General features: G+C 38.8%; 1 protein-coding gene across 1 annotated transcript in view; it reads right to left on the bottom strand.

Moving 5' to 3' along the window:
* LOC306901350 (F-actin-uncapping protein LRRC16A-like) overlaps positions 1-15,887 on the bottom strand; it is a gene marked incomplete at its 5' end in the record, with an annotated part of 48,363 nt that overhangs the window by 4,746 nt on the left and 27,730 nt on the right. Inside the window, 13 exons of the mRNA XM_079469031.1 lie at positions 813-1,275; positions 1,466-1,578; positions 2,661-2,854; positions 3,569-3,635; positions 8,692-8,832; positions 9,080-9,167; positions 9,462-9,637; positions 10,884-11,015; positions 11,207-11,335; positions 11,556-11,654; positions 11,750-11,843; positions 15,338-15,406; positions 15,517-15,689. Coding sequence (XP_079325157.1) covers positions 813-1,275; positions 1,466-1,578; positions 2,661-2,854; positions 3,569-3,635; positions 8,692-8,832; positions 9,080-9,167; positions 9,462-9,637; positions 10,884-11,015; positions 11,207-11,335; positions 11,556-11,654; positions 11,750-11,843; positions 15,338-15,406; positions 15,517-15,689 — 1,938 coding nt within the window. The remainder of the gene's footprint in view (positions 1-812; positions 1,276-1,465; positions 1,579-2,660; positions 2,855-3,568; positions 3,636-8,691; positions 8,833-9,079; positions 9,168-9,461; positions 9,638-10,883; positions 11,016-11,206; positions 11,336-11,555; positions 11,655-11,749; positions 11,844-15,337; positions 15,407-15,516; positions 15,690-15,887) is intronic.

Here is a 15,887-nt window from a genome sequence, read left to right as displayed (position 1 = left end):
AACAATTCAGACCCTAACCCATAAACAAAAGCTTTGTGTCTTTTGGAGATTATCATGTATTATTGAAAAGGACAGCCACATTCAGGGTCTGATCAAAAGGGCAAACTGTCATAAGAAGGCACATTACGCTTTAGATCGATGCTGTAAGAATCACTCTCAAAGGGGCATGTTGTCAGATTTAGCTCACTTTGAAGTGCAGATACGCAACTACACACGGTTCAAATTCATTATATAAGTGCTGGCTTAGTAAGTGTAAGGTGTGGAGTTAAAAGTTCGGCTAATATCATCGCTGGCATCTTACCTAGAAATATATAGCCGAGTGTTGATTTTTCTAACGGGTGGTCATTATGACAGATTTGCTTTTTTGAGCAGACTGCATTTTCAATCTTGCTTGTTCAGTGAATCTGTTTAAATGTTTGGCAAGGGTTAGTGAAGCATAAAATATGGCCTGTAATGACCACTTGGTGGTGCCGTTTCAACATGCATGAATGGCGACATGCAACAAAGACATTGCAACCTTTCAATCCAGTTATGTGATATAAATTCAGAGCAAAACAAGACATAGTGAATGAATGATTTATTTTGAATATAAATCTTACAATTCATATAAATAATGATTTTAATTTCTGGAAACTTCATATCCATTTTTTGAGTTGGAAAACATATTATTTTTGCTTTATCAATGTTGTTCTCCAAAGAATGAAGTTTAGCAAAAGACACCGCTTCACCCAGATCTCAAAGTGACACCGCTTCACTTTGAGATCAAAGTATTTACAGGCACTCAAAAGGATCTACACCAGCGGTACACATACCTTGTGCGAGCTGAAGGGGCTTCTTTTCTCCTGTTTGGCCTTCATTTCTGCCAGCAGTCCACTGCCCATAACCTGCACGCCGTACCTGCGGCTGCCCTGAGGACTACCCTCTGATAACTCGGAGTCCACGGAGTCCGGTGTTTTCGGCTCCTCGGATCGCTCCGAGCCGCTGCTGTGGTTTGTGGGTGGGGTCTGGGATTTGACTTTAGTGTCGGGTGGTGGGCTCCGGACCGGGCCCTTGGGGGACGAGGGCTCCTCTGTGGCTAAAGGAGCCGTCTGACTCGGGGCTGGGGACGGAGATGGTGCCGGAGCTGCAGCGGAGGCCTGGTTCTTCTCTTTGTCTTTTTCTTTATCCTTGTCTTTATCTTTACTCGAACGGGACTTGATAAGGTTGAGAAAGCCACCCTTGCGAGATTCTCGTTTCTTGTCACCGTCTTGAGACTCAGCTCTCTTTAGGGACGACCTTATAAGGGGACAAAACCAGTCTCAGTGGAGAGTGCATTTCAATTATTGGAATCAAATCAACTTCACAAGGTCAAACAAACTATTAAAGGACATTGTGCATAATGCGTATTACTTGCTCACATGTGCTAAACTCAGCTACATACGTCGTGTTGGGTTTGTTTGGAGTTTGTTGTAGTTCTGATACTCACTTGTGATCGTTTATTATGGTGACTCTTTTAGAGAAGAACTCATCTACGCCTTCATCCACTCTTCCCATGAGGCCATTCTGCTCTCCCTCCTGAGGTGGAGCGCCGCTGAGCGACTGCAAGATCAGAAAGCAAAAGACCATTAATGAAAAGAACAATTCCAATAAACTTCTGAAATGTAAGGGTTGAGCTCCCGTGAGTAAACGTGAAATAAATGGCCGACTGCAATCTTTCATGAAGGCTTAACTAAACATTCATACCCTACATATTTCAGCAAAATTATTAAGCGTACGATGACGCAATATATTAAAGAAATTCTGGTAACACTTTACAAAAAGTTTCTATTTCAAAAACAATCAATATAGTTTTTCAGCATTTGTTAGTCTTTGTTAAAAGCGAGTTAATGTCAATACAGTTATCTATGTTTATTATGCATTCATTTTTAACGTAAACACCTTTAAAATGTATTTCTAAATGCTAAAATTAACATGAACCTAGATTAATGAACGCTGTAAAAGTATTGTTCATTGCTGGTTTATGTTAATGCCTTAACTGCTGTTTACGGATCTCAATAAATGTTTAAAATGATAATACTTTAATCCAACTGAATGTTTTACTATAGCTGCAATACTAAAGCAATAAAGAATTAAGGCGGCTTCTGTTGTTATTGTATTTTTTTGCAGGACTGCATTAAGTTGAACACATCTATGATTTCTAGGCCAGTTAAAGCAAAACCAGGGAGGACATTACACTGGGTGGAAATACAAATTTGGAAATGGAAACATCTGGGATAATCCGAGTACAAAGATGAACTAAATATATAACACTATATGCTAGTGATTTTTGGATGTTATATGTTAACAGATGGTTAAACGTTTCATAAGGAGGTTAGATTCCAGGAAAGCAGTTTTCCTGTGACTCAAATCACCGGAGTGGCATAACCACATTAACTCAAATAATGTTATGCAAGAACCTTTAAAACACAACTAAAGTCCAAAGCTAGTTGTCGAGCCAAAATACGTCTTTTGTGATTAAGATCATTTCCATAAATGTCCATTCTGTGAGAGCTCTACAGAGAGACTACCGCACTTCCTCATAACAACATCTATACATTTGTACGTTTCAGGTTTTTTACACAAGCACTTACGAAAGTTTGGCATGAGCGAAATATATATGAACTGCGTGGAATTAGACTCACAGGAATTTTACTGGAATTGGTCTTTTTATTTCTCTTGGGCCGCAGTTTGGTGTAGTGTTGTAGTTTCTTGCATTCCTCAGATGGGAGTTCTGCCATAGTTGTAGATGGCTTTGTTTCCAGCTTGGGAGGTGGGGAAGGGTCTTCTATGTGTATGGGCACATCTTCAAGAGCCTTGTCCAAGTCGAACTCCATCTCTGATGAACACAAAGCCACGGAGCAGTGTAGACAGGCACAACTTACTTATCATTTTAAATCATATTACATTTTTTGTCATTTTCTTTTTTTAATGATCAACAACAGTCAACAAATAAAGGGAATAGCAGCCTAAAGCAATCATCAAAATGAATGACTTACATGACAGTTTAAGTCACATAATGGCAAAAGTAAAACTTAAACATTCATTATAAGAAATATAAGGTTTATGAATGAAGTAGAAGACCTTCTCCAAAGTTTCTTTCTTATTTATATAGTAGTATTATATAAGTTACGTGCATTATACAGATCTCCTATGTGTACTTAACATAGAGGGTTCCTATACATTCCCTAAATTAAATATTGTCAAAACAAATGGTCAGTAAAAACAATGCATTTTTTTTCTGATCAGTGCGAGAACCATCTAATGGGCGATTCACATTTCGTGTCTTTTGCGCACGAAAATTAGTTTTTTTAAATGTAGACAAGTGGCAGGGGAACACAAATAGGGAGCGACGCGCACTAGGTGCGACGGTCCTGTTTTTCTAGGCCACAAGAGAAAGCAGTGAGACTCGCGATTTTAGACGTGAAATGTGAATCGCCCCAACAAAGTCACACATTTCAATAAAAAGTGCATCTTGGGTGACAAAGGATCTACAGTCATATCCGAAGTGAAATATTACATTGCTGTACTACGGAGACACAATGCAACTCACCAAACGCTCTGGAGACCGGCCTCAGCATTCGACTGTGAATGCTCTTCCTCTTGGACTTGGGCGTCATCTGCAACACACAGATAAAAGCATTAAGATACAGCACTTACTGTGCCAAACTGTGCGGCAGTAACAGTTCTGACAGGCCGCACGGGGGGAAACAACAAAAATGTGTTCGAATACGAACGAGACCCATACAAATACTGCCATTATCAGCGTTCGCAATAACCGAAAACAAACCTCAAGCATTTACCACAGACTGGCTTTGGAGCACTTAGTTTCATACTGCGTAGAAAAATGTCTAAATGATTCCAACAATCCGTTTGAACCAAAAATGAACGTCCACCACACTTTAATCACTTTTTAACTGTTATTTTGTTCTTGTTCTGCAAGGATATGTTTCTTAACGGTTAATTCCAAGTGTTTCACGCGGCGTTGTATTATAAATGATTTATTCAGGCACACCATCATTTTTTTTGCATTCATTTGCACTTGTAATCTTTGATAAAAAACATTAAGCAACTCTGCCCTCTCAACAAAAACTCTCCACCACATGAGGTCAGCAACAATAAAGAGGTGGGACTATACTGACTGTCCAATGGCCAGGCATTTTTAGCTCTCCCCTCCAGGTCCAACTAACCAATCAAAAAGGGAAGGGCAAAATAAAGCCCCGCCCTACATTTTTATCTAATTTCCGAAGCCGTGTCACTCGGATACACATCACGATATGGAAAATAAGTCAATCGCAACTTCCGTTTCATGGTGACTATATTTATTATTTCATTTATAAGTATTGCATTGGCAGCATACATACAGTGCTGTACTTACAAGGCCATTTGCACACTTAAAATATACAGGACTTCATTTTATAAGATTTGATAAGAGTTTCTTTAATCATTACAGGTGGAAAAAAGCATAAAGCATCAGATGCTAACTGAGACTCAAAACATATACAAAAGCGATGAAGAAGAGGGACTAATACAGAAAAATAAAAATTTAGACGAGAAAATTCAATTCGGTTTTTTTCCGACCCAAGCCTGTTGCACACAGGTATTATCTTGAAGAAAACCAATTTGACAATTACCTCTACATTGACACATAACCTTCCTATTGGTCTTAAAACTGATTGTTTTCGCTCCACTCATGAACAAACTGTGGCTGACCAGTCTTTGTGCTGTGAGACGTGTGCAAGACGTGTTTAAAAGGCCTGAAACAAATAACGGTGGCATGACAGATTTATTGAGAAAAGGTTGATCGTGCTCTTGAAAGGATGCAATATATATTTTTACAGCTGATGTAAGGTCATGACCTGTCTATAACATCTCTCTATTGATGAATTGTGATTTATACCAAGGGGCTGTTGAATGCTTCAATCTGATTGGTTGACAAACGTTCTCTGGGTATTCAATAACTTTCAGTAAACGCACACCTATGAAGGTGTTCCAGGTCTGCAGGACGCATTACTGTTCAATATTACTGCGCCAACTTTAAACAACAGAGAGGTTATAGTGTCCCTACAGGCCATTTCGGCAAACAGCACCCTGCTCTTGATCTGACGTTTATAATGTCAAACTTTACTGTTAATGGAAACGTGTGCAGTTTTGTTTCAATAAACAAAGCATTTCAAAAACAATATAAAAATAGGCCTACATATAGTCAAGTCAAGTCAACTTTATTTATATAGCGCTTTAACCGTTTATTTTTCATTGTTACAAAGCAGCTGTATAAGAAAACATGGACTACAGGCAAAACATATGAGGTTATTCAAGTAAAAACAAAAAAGGTGAAAACACAGAAGACAGACACGAAGATTCAGACACACACACAAAACACTCCACACAACACGCACCAACATAAACAGACACACATAGAAACAAACACGCACACGCACAGGGGCCATCACCTGGAACCTCACAACCAAGAAAGGGAGAGAGAAACACAGGTCAAATATTAAACGGTCTATAAAATCCTATATGCAGTATTAATGAAATATATCAATATATAAAATATATAAAATTCTAGCAGCCCCCCGGCCCAAAACCCCCAAAACTCCATTGGAGAAAGAAAAACCTCAGAGGGAAACAAGGCCTAACCAGAGGATTCCAGTTCCCCTCTGGCAAAAGCTGCACTGCAGTTTCACAACAAAGCAAAATAAAACAATTGTTAGATTTATGATTATCATTAATATACTGAACATTAATATACATAAACTGAAATCAAATAAATAAAAGGACTAAAACAAAATGCATTAATAAACACTGATAGCCTACTGGTTCGTTTTCCTCTTCATGCTGCTTATAACTGATAACAAATATTATTTGATAGACCTTTTCTTACTGCTGATGCTAGAAACAATACAAGGAATAAATCATTTATTATCACTGGCTTTTCTGTGATGACATCATTTGAATTTTTGGATGAACTATTCCTTTAAGACATGTGAAATAATGGACATACACACGGGTTTCAATTAAAGTTTGTTCTGCCCCATCCTTATAAGTATATACTGTACCTATTGTAAACTTTTCGAAGCATGCATGCTCTGCCGATCTCAGTTTTAAAAAAGCTTTTCAAGATAAACACTTGGTCACCACAGTCTAGTACATCTGGCAGGCAAAATACATTTAGGAATACAAAACGTTTTCTGATGGGAAGCAAAATTGTTTTGCAACAGAAAAGGGTTTGATTTGATTTTGCATTAACACAGGTGGGAAAAAGTGATTGTGTTACATAAATAAGAGCATTCATTGCCTAGCTGAGAGAGAGAGAGAGCGTGAGGGAGAGAGAGGTGCTGAGGTATGCTGTTTGTCTGCAAACACAGTAATAAAAAAACAGGTTCTTTCTTCGTGTGCTTTTATAACAGAGCGGCAGGGAAACACAGAGGAAAGAGCGAGCCCAAAACAGACAAATACTTACACTCGTGCAGCACAGAGTCTCCATGAGGCAAAGGATGAAAGAAAGAGGGGCAGAAGAAAGAAAGAGAAGAAGGAAGAAAGTGATAAGACTGAAGTAAAGCTGTATGTTCGTATAGAAACAGAAAGAAGTTTTTGGAAGAGAATTGCTTCATCTGCAACTACAATATGAGGAATAAAGTTTGGAAATACACATGACTGAGATAAACAAGTAGAGCAAAAAAATATGGAAGAGCATTCTGGTCTAGTTTTCAATGATATACAACCATTATGCTATAAATGTGTTTCATACTGTATATAGACAAAAGAGAGGAAAAGGTCAAGAAAATGTTTAGTGAATTAAATAAAAGACAAGATGGCAGTGGCCTTTACTATAATCCGACGACACCCTTGAGATTATACCCAATACTGTGCGTAGTGCGGATACCGCATGCAGTATATGAATCTTTAATTTAAAAACAAATAAATACTTTAATTATTAGCCGATGTTGCATTACAACGGTATACAACAAAGCGCACTGTGCAGAATACGGTGTCCCATAATGCACTGCGCTCAACTTGAACTTTCACTTTATAACAAAAAACTGAAAGTCCTATCAACTGAGATATTTGGAGTTTACACCTCGTCTCATTGACTAAACAAAATTATGCATAAAGATGTTTGTTCATATTTAATAGTGACATAATAAACTCATTTGATGAATACCACTGTATACTGTATATACAGTACAATGTTAAGCATTGTACAACAAGCAGTCATTGTGACACACAATTCAACATATTCAAATGCAGCCTAACAAACCCAACATGTTGTTTGTATTACGTCACAGTTTGCCATTGACACGCCTACAAAGGCTTAAGAATGGACCTACGGTGTATTGCGTGTTTGTTGGGCAGGATGGGAGTGGAGGACGACTGTGGGTTGATGTTGACCTAGACTGACACACACCTCAGCGTTATTACGGCTGGCACAAAGGGACATGCTTTTTTATCTGAGTCCTGCATACAACCCTCAATCTGTGCTGCTTAATTCACCCCTGACCCCAACCAAAGATCCCTACACAGGTAGCTGCACAGAGTGTTTACACACTCAAGGTAGTAAAATAACATCAGCTGTAGTCAGTGTGTGTGTGTGTGTTATACAAGTGCATTATCAAAATGTTGTCAACATGTAAACTAACGGTACCGTTTATCTAGCAAGGCCATGCTACTAGGAGGATTGAAGTAAAGGAGAGAAAGAACAACAATATATATATATTTTAGACACAAGGCTGATAAGACAACAGGTGTGTTTTGAGTTGTTTTATGAAAGTTGTGAAGGATGCTGCAGTTCGGGTGCAGGTTGGCAGTTCATTGCACCACAGGGGAACCGAACGAGTAAAGGTTTTTGCAAGCGATTTGGTGCCCCGCTGTGATGGAACAACCAGGCGTCGCTCATTGTCAGACCGAAGAGGACAGAAGGGGATGTACACCTGGAGCGACTTGTACGTTTCTGAAGGCCAGTGTCAGCGATTTAAACTTGATGCGGGCGGCCAGTGAAGTGAAAATGAGGACAGTGAGAACTGAACAAACTATCTATACCGGACACGATGTGACCAAAGACGATAGAACGCATTAGATTTGAAAACTTTGTCCACACTGGATGCGGCACGACGCAACGCCACAATCCCTCTTTAGAACAAGGGCTGTGTAATGCCACATCGCAGTGTACGGTGTAGACGCGGTGTAAGACAGTTTGATCTGGGAGAAATATACTGTAAGCGGATCCTCACTCCCTATAGACATGGATTGGAATTCATGTTGAGCATTTAAAACACAAGGAAGGCGATTGTATCCAAAGTGACTTATTGAGTTACAACAATTATGTTTATCAAACTATAAGCACCATCCACCTAAAAAGCATAACTGTGATGGCATGGAAACAGACAAAATGCATTTCCAAATGAATCTTCTCACATTCACAGGGAAAAAGAGGAATTCTGCCCAGAAAATATAAACTTGGTATAATGCGTTTAACTGTACTGCTGTTCATAATCTACCACTCTTTCAATTACCAGCATGAACATTTAGCAAAGACGCTGAATAATCTTTGTGAAATAAAGCCTAAGTTATCAAAGAAACCTTGCAAATGTCAGGAAATACCCCATTTTTCCTCCAGCAAACGCAAATCAAATATTATGAGAGAGAGAGAGAGAGAGAGAGAGAGACACTCACCATGCAGGTCTCCAGTTCATCCAGCCTCTCAGCCTCCATTAGCTCTGTGGTGGAGCGTTTAGGAACTCTCTCCTCCGGGACGTCCAGATCAAGAGCTTCTTGTTGCTGCAGGGGGCGTCCTTTACCTGTCAAGTGCTCACCCTGTCCCGTCATCCAGAAACACAAGAAACCGATTATTCAGGAGCCGCTAAAACTTAAACCAGCCTTTCTGTTGATGTGTTTCACACATTTTTTTGTATTTGACTTTAAATGTTTTTTGTGCTTCCAGTTCTTTGAAACCAATTCAAAGCACTGTAACATAGTCTGTAACATAATCAACTTATATATATATATATATATATATATAAACACAGAAGTCGTCTATGCCTGTGTGTAGTTCCTGTCTCACCAGTGTCTGCTGTGAGCTGGAAAGTGCCTCTAAAATCTCATCAACGATTCGATCAGACAGGAAAGATGCCAGACTGAGCTTTACTTCGCTGTGGAGAGGGATGAGCAGAACAGACATGAGGGTGAATGCGTTAAAAGAAAACCACGGTGGCTGCTGACAGGGTTATTATCACCATCACAGCAGGCAACAGAGGACTGTCCACACACACAACACTATCATTCTCTACACAACATCAGACACTGTCAGAGGAAGAACTGTTCAATGCTAAGAGAACGAGTCTTTTGAAAAAGCGACCTGTTGACTTTCTATTATAGATTTGTTTTATATAGTGCTGTCTGGAGGAATACGCGGTTTTATTTCTTTGACTGGCAGATGTACTGACCTGATCTTGTTCATGATGTCAATGCCAGACTGCTCAAGCAGTGTGTTCTTGACAAAACTTCGAGGAATGACCATCTTGGTCATGCCGGCTTTGATGAGATCCTGCCGCAGGTTCGATTTCCTTAAGACGTGAGGACAGAGACTCTCAGCTGCACAGACCATCGACTCGAGCAGCGTCTGTACGAGAAACGTTCAAACGAAGACACAGCCAAAATAATTGATGACAGCAACATTATCCCCATTTCTATGTTTCTTTAATAATTCCTCAAAAGTCCTTCTAATGAAAGACCTCTTGTCTGGTTTACCGGCTCCGTTTGTATTCCCTTCATGTCTGTGGTGTCAATGCAACAAACATGAGGGCTGGAAAAACTCACTCCGTCACAATCTCTTGTTGTTACTCTCCTGCCATTACAAGCACTTATGAACTGAATGAAAAGTGACTAGCCCACATGTGAGCGCAGCAACAAACTAAGTGGCAAGCAGCCAATTTCTGCACACGTATACAGGCCGCGGTCATTTATTTAGCTTGACAGCAACTTGAAACATTTCCGAAAGGCTCTCAAAGACATTGACAGCTCTGAAACCGTGCTGTGAATACTGATGTACTAAGGGAAACATGTTTGGATATTTATGTGAAAGAAATGACAAACTAACAGTGATGGATTGCCAAACAACTTCTGCTAATTTAAATAAAACCGTTTTCACACAAGCTTCAGGTCAAAAGGGCATCTACATTGAGTATAATAAAAACACTTCTGTAAGTTTCAAACATCAATAGTTCTGTGTCTGACAACATGAATCCTAATGTTAAGACTGGTCTCCAAAGTTATAATAGATTTCATTTAAGTTTGACTAATATTTTAAATGAGCTTTTATTTTTAGATTTTATGTTTTTAAGTTTTCACATTTTTGGTGTGTGCTTTTGTCATTTTTTGTTGCTATAGAAGATGAAAGAATTTTGTTTATTATTATCATTTTGGTGCTTTAAACTTATTTCAGTTTATTGTTCGGGCAACACTTTAATTTAGTTTAACTTTTTCCAATAATTATTTGGTCAATATTTGATTATATTTTAATGTATTTATAGTTTTAGTAAACTTGCAATGTGGCAAACTGTAGAGATTTTGTCTTACAGTTTATATAAAGTTAAGGTTTTAGTTGGAGAGATGAATATTTTCAGTAATTCATCTTGAATGTTTAAATATTTTGAATGTGGTTCACTATTACAATACAGAATTAAATAAACAAATAAAACATATTCATATTTTGTATGCATCCATCGTTCAAAGGAAAAGTGAAAACATATGATTTTGTACACCTAAAGAAGCCAATTCAATATGTTTTTAATACCCTGCTATTTATAAATATATATATATAATTAGAAAAGGACTTATAATGTAATAGAAGATCATATCAACCCTACCTGAAGCTGCTCATCCATAACCTGTGCGACCTCTCCTGCCATAGACTCCAGTTTCTCTTGGATGGGTCCCACAGCTGACGTACTGACCTCCTCTCTGGACGCACCTCCCAGGTGGTACAGGTTGGGCAGAAGCTACAGGTCAAGAAGAGAGTGGAAACAAATCAAATCAGTCAAAGTGTGTCAGAGTAAAAAAGCGTAAATAATAAATAAATCAGAGATGACTGACAGTAACTGCATAAATGAGGAAAAAATGTCAATGGCATTACTGACACAATCACAAATGAAATCAATTTTGATACTCTAAGGAAATAACATCGGCCTACTGTTTTTGAATTTTTTGCATCCTTCATGAGATTCTCCGCTATTTTGACATCTTCCTTGACGGCATCTTTGTCTGTGTTCTTTAGCGAGTTGAGATGGTCTTGGACTTTCACACATATCCGGTCAATCATCTAAAGGAAAAAGTTGAATATATATTTAGGAAATACAGGCACTTTATTTGCAGTGGGACACCCCTTTAATCTCTCAATCTTCTCTAGATTGTTTCTTGAAAAGAATTATCAAGTGCTTTTTTTCACAAACCATGAGCCAACGTCATAATATGTATAACCTTGTCTGTAAAGACTCTAATGTTTTCAAAGAATCTTCACATGGGCATGAAGGATCTCTCACCTGCTGTGTGGTTGTTGTGACGATGCCCTGCTGGAGTCGGTACGCTTGCTCTTGGACATACTTGCGGGTTTCGTGGTTCCTGTACAGGTAGCTTTCGATCTTAGTGAGAGAGAAATCAATGTTATGATCTTTTTAACTTTTTTCACTGGATATAGTTTGCATGCAATTCCAGTGGAGGAAGCAAAGGTCCAGACCTTCAGTAAAGCATCCTCTGTTTTCTCAGGACTGGCTTTGAGTGCCTGGGACGCATCTATGATGGGAAGGGGCATGAAACGAATGGTGAAGTTCCTACAGAAAGACAAACAAGAATTGTTAGATACACGCAGTCTAAGAGATGATGAAGATGAACATGACAATAAGACATTACAGACACATCATTTGATATCACCATACGATGTCACTTTTAGTACTTTTGGTAAAGCAATGTTGAACAGTTGTCATTGCATGTAGACTACAGTATAGCTATAAAAATAACACCATATCTAGATTAGAGTAGAATAAAGCAAATTAAATTAAGACTTTGAAGACCCAGAAGACATCGGATTTGAAGACTCTTGGGGGACGCTGAACCTCCCCAAAGGACTTGTAATGCACGTTACAAAAACATGCTAATTTATGTAAATAGAGAAAAAAATCGATATTTCTCATATGGGAGATGAAAGGATGCGAGAGTAACACAAAGCAGAGACTGAAAACCCACACAGAGCTCTGGGTGGAGGAGGCAGATGCTTTCCTAATAGAGCTCACTAAAGAGAAGATTACTCTTTCCACAGGCAGCAGGAAAACAGCAGAAAAATAGCAGCGCAGTCACCACGGGTGACGAATCGGGCGTGAAACAAGGCCATCTCTTACAGTAATTGATTCAGACTTGACATCATTACGGAGGTTACAGGTCTTCTGAAAATGGAGAACGTACCTGACATCTCCTATCAATTTTTATGAAATATTAACAGATAGACATTTCGCAGCACACAGACAGATATAGGATTGTGGTAGGTGGGAGATATTGAATGGAGCAGGTCTCATTCCATAACTAAAGAGAATTTTAGATGACAAACATCATGTACATGCGATTGACACCGACTGAAACTGTGATGCTCCGTGTGAGATGGGGGAATGTCCTTCCACGGGGAGCTTTAACAGTCGAAACTTTCTTAAAACCTCTTCAAAAAGGAAAGGCATGATTTTTATTTACATTTATAGGCTGAATTGTGCAGAGTTAGACTCACAGACATCCGATTTTGAAAACCCCTCAGCAAACACATTATAGTCACTTATAAAAAAGGACAAACATTACAATCCTACAAACCAAAGGATGAAATATTCCCTCTGCGCTGTAAAACAAATGAACTAATTTTCTATTTAAAAAAACAGACAAAATGTTCCATTAATGACAAAAAAATCAACATCCGCTGTTTATGCATCAAGAGTGCCAGGGCCTGAGGGAAATTGTACAACAGCATCATATCAATAGACGGCACCAGTGATTAACATGTTGTACTCCAATGAACGAATGATCCATTACCCTGACAAAAAAGAAATGAATACCACAATAAATCAATATTTTATATTTATTACAGTATGTGTCGCTTATTAACATTGGGGCTGTCACTAGTGGTGAAACGGATCGTGCTCTAGGGTTCAGAATGCATGTGACCCGCGGACTGACTAACTTATACTATGCCCTTATATACTTGTACATGACATGTACAAGTATATACATTTTAGTGCTTTTCAAAACCGCAAAAGAAAAACTTTTCAGTTTTTCATCGTGTAAACGTGGCATAATATTATCCGATTCAGCTTTAATTTAGTTTCTTTTGTGTTTTTTCTTTTTCGGGGGAATGAATCGCACTCAAAATATACGTTTAGGGAATCAGACAGAGAGCTTATTTGAATCCTAAATGGGCGTCAACCACATACTGGCACTGAACCTTTTACAATATGATCATGTCGGATTAGCACAACGTTGATAATCATTGTTTTTAATATTTAACATTATCATCACCGGTATATTGTGACACCTTAGTATTATACTGTAGCTTGTTTACATAATGTTTTGTTTACATACTTAATCATATTTTCTTTGTTTATCTTAAACGAATCACCAAAGCCAAATATGGCACCAAAGAACAAAAGAAACAGATTTGGACTTCATTCGGATTTACAATAACACCATTTACCATCACATAAATATTTTGCAATAAACACAGACGTCTACAAAACAAAGCGCTGCACCATTAGGGCACCTTTGATCTTCTATATTCAAGTATGATTTATAATGCACCGATCGTTCTCTGTCATTCCATAACGCATGTGTGCCAACTGGGATGTAGTCATGGTTACCAAGAGACATCTATAGTAGGGAAAGGCATAATGGAAAAGATTCAATTCAGGTTCAGTCACGCGTACCGAGGGACAAAGTTAAACATACACATTTCTGAGTAAATGTATGTTATTCAGGCTGAAGTTGATTAAAGGAAGTGAAGCGTTTTTCCAAAAACTGTCCAAGATGATCTCTCTCTCTTTCTCTCTCTTTCTTTCTGCCCGACCATCTCATCTCCCCCGCCTCCATCGAATATCATCTCCATCCTTTTGTCTCTTCCCTCCCTCATGTGTTCTCCAGACTACCGCAGGGTCTCCCCCTCGTGCCAAATAACCTCTCTACAGAGCACCATTTGGCGGGAAGCAGCCAACCAATGCCGGAGTCCCGGCGAACGTATGGAAATGAGATTTTAATGAGTGTGATGGAGGAGACAGACAAAGGATCAGACTGCATCTCTAACCCCATCAATTAGAATAACTCATAACAGTATTCCCCTAAAAATACAAGGTCCATTCCAGCACGTGCAACACTGAGGATAAGAAGCATTGGCACATGAAAGAGAAGACAGGAATGAGGAATCCCAGAGGAGAGAAGAGCTGTGAGTAATATCTCTCACTGATGTGAAGGCTTCTGGCCACAGCGGGTACTGTATCTCAGCATGTGACTGAGACGTTCACTTTATCTCATCTTTTTATTACATATTGCATTCCCATATCCACAAAAGTCGATGCTCTACTGAAAATGATTCTGTTTTGCAAATCTTTTATTACAAAAATGTAGCCATAATTTTTATTAAGAAATGTGACTTAAAAACTGATAGCTAGCGTTTGGTATTCCCTTCTCATGCATCCGAGCTGCCAAAACTGATGATCCATTTATCTCATGACTCGAAAACAGTCCAAAGAACATCTTGTGTATAAGGAAATCTGATCTGATCCGGTGTTAACATGGTCGATGTCTCAATATGTTGCAATTGGCTCAGATTTGAGATTATACTTAAAGGGACAGTTCACCAAAAAATTAAGATTCTGTCATGAATTATTGACTCTCTAGCTGTTCCAAACATGTATACATTTATTTTTTGGGTTGATCACAGAGAGAGATATTTGAAAGAATGCTTGTAACCAAAACAGTTCTTTAACCCCATTGACTATCATGGTAGTAAAATTACTTATATGTTACTTATTACAGATTTTTTTGTTTTGAAGAATGCAAGACAGCAAACAGTTCTGGGGCACTTATGACTACCATTGTATTTTTTCCAACTATGGAAGTCAATGGGGGGCAAAATCTGTGTGGTTATACGCATTCCAAATATCTTTCCTCGGTGTTCATCAGAACAAAGAAATTTATACCGATTTGAAAATCGAAGGTGAGTATTTTTGGGTAAATTATCCCTTTTAACACAATGACATAGTTGTTAGCAAGACCGGAACTGGAACCATCAGATACTCACTTCTCCAATGCAGTGGCCACATCCTGAAGACCTTGCGGACTGACATTATTTCTGTCCCAGATGACCGTCCTGAAGAACAAGAGTGCCAAATCACGTTTAATCACATGACTGTTACATAAGCACACGCGGTAATTCATTTAAACGTGAAACACTTAAAGAATGTTATTCTGGGTTGGTACCGTAGTTTGCTGTTGATCTGCAGGGCTTTGGCCAGCATTTTCGCCCCCATGTCTCCCATCCCGTTTCCACTGATGTCCACCCGCGTCAAAGAGGCATTACTGCCCAGAGCGTTCAGAACCAGGGTGAGGTCAGTCTTCAGCTTGGAGTCGGCCAAAGAGAGAGACGTGAGGGGCTGAAAGAACAAGGGGCTTAAATTCACTACGTAAGGAATGTTATGCGTGACCACTTTTATGGTTTTATCATCCTGTGCACAAACATAAAGTGACTTGTACAATGCATTTACTTTAAAAGTGTGAGCAAACAAAAGAGAAGAACCCTGGACAGCTTTCCTCAAAGGCCTCGATTTGTTTTCGACAGAAGAAATAAACAA

The sequence above is a fragment of the Barbatula barbatula genome (assembly GCF_947034865.1).
Source record: "Barbatula barbatula genome assembly, chromosome: 12".
Classification (NCBI taxonomy): Eukaryota; Metazoa; Chordata; class Actinopteri; order Cypriniformes; family Nemacheilidae; genus Barbatula; species Barbatula barbatula.
This window is presented reverse-complemented; position numbering and strand designations above follow the sequence as displayed.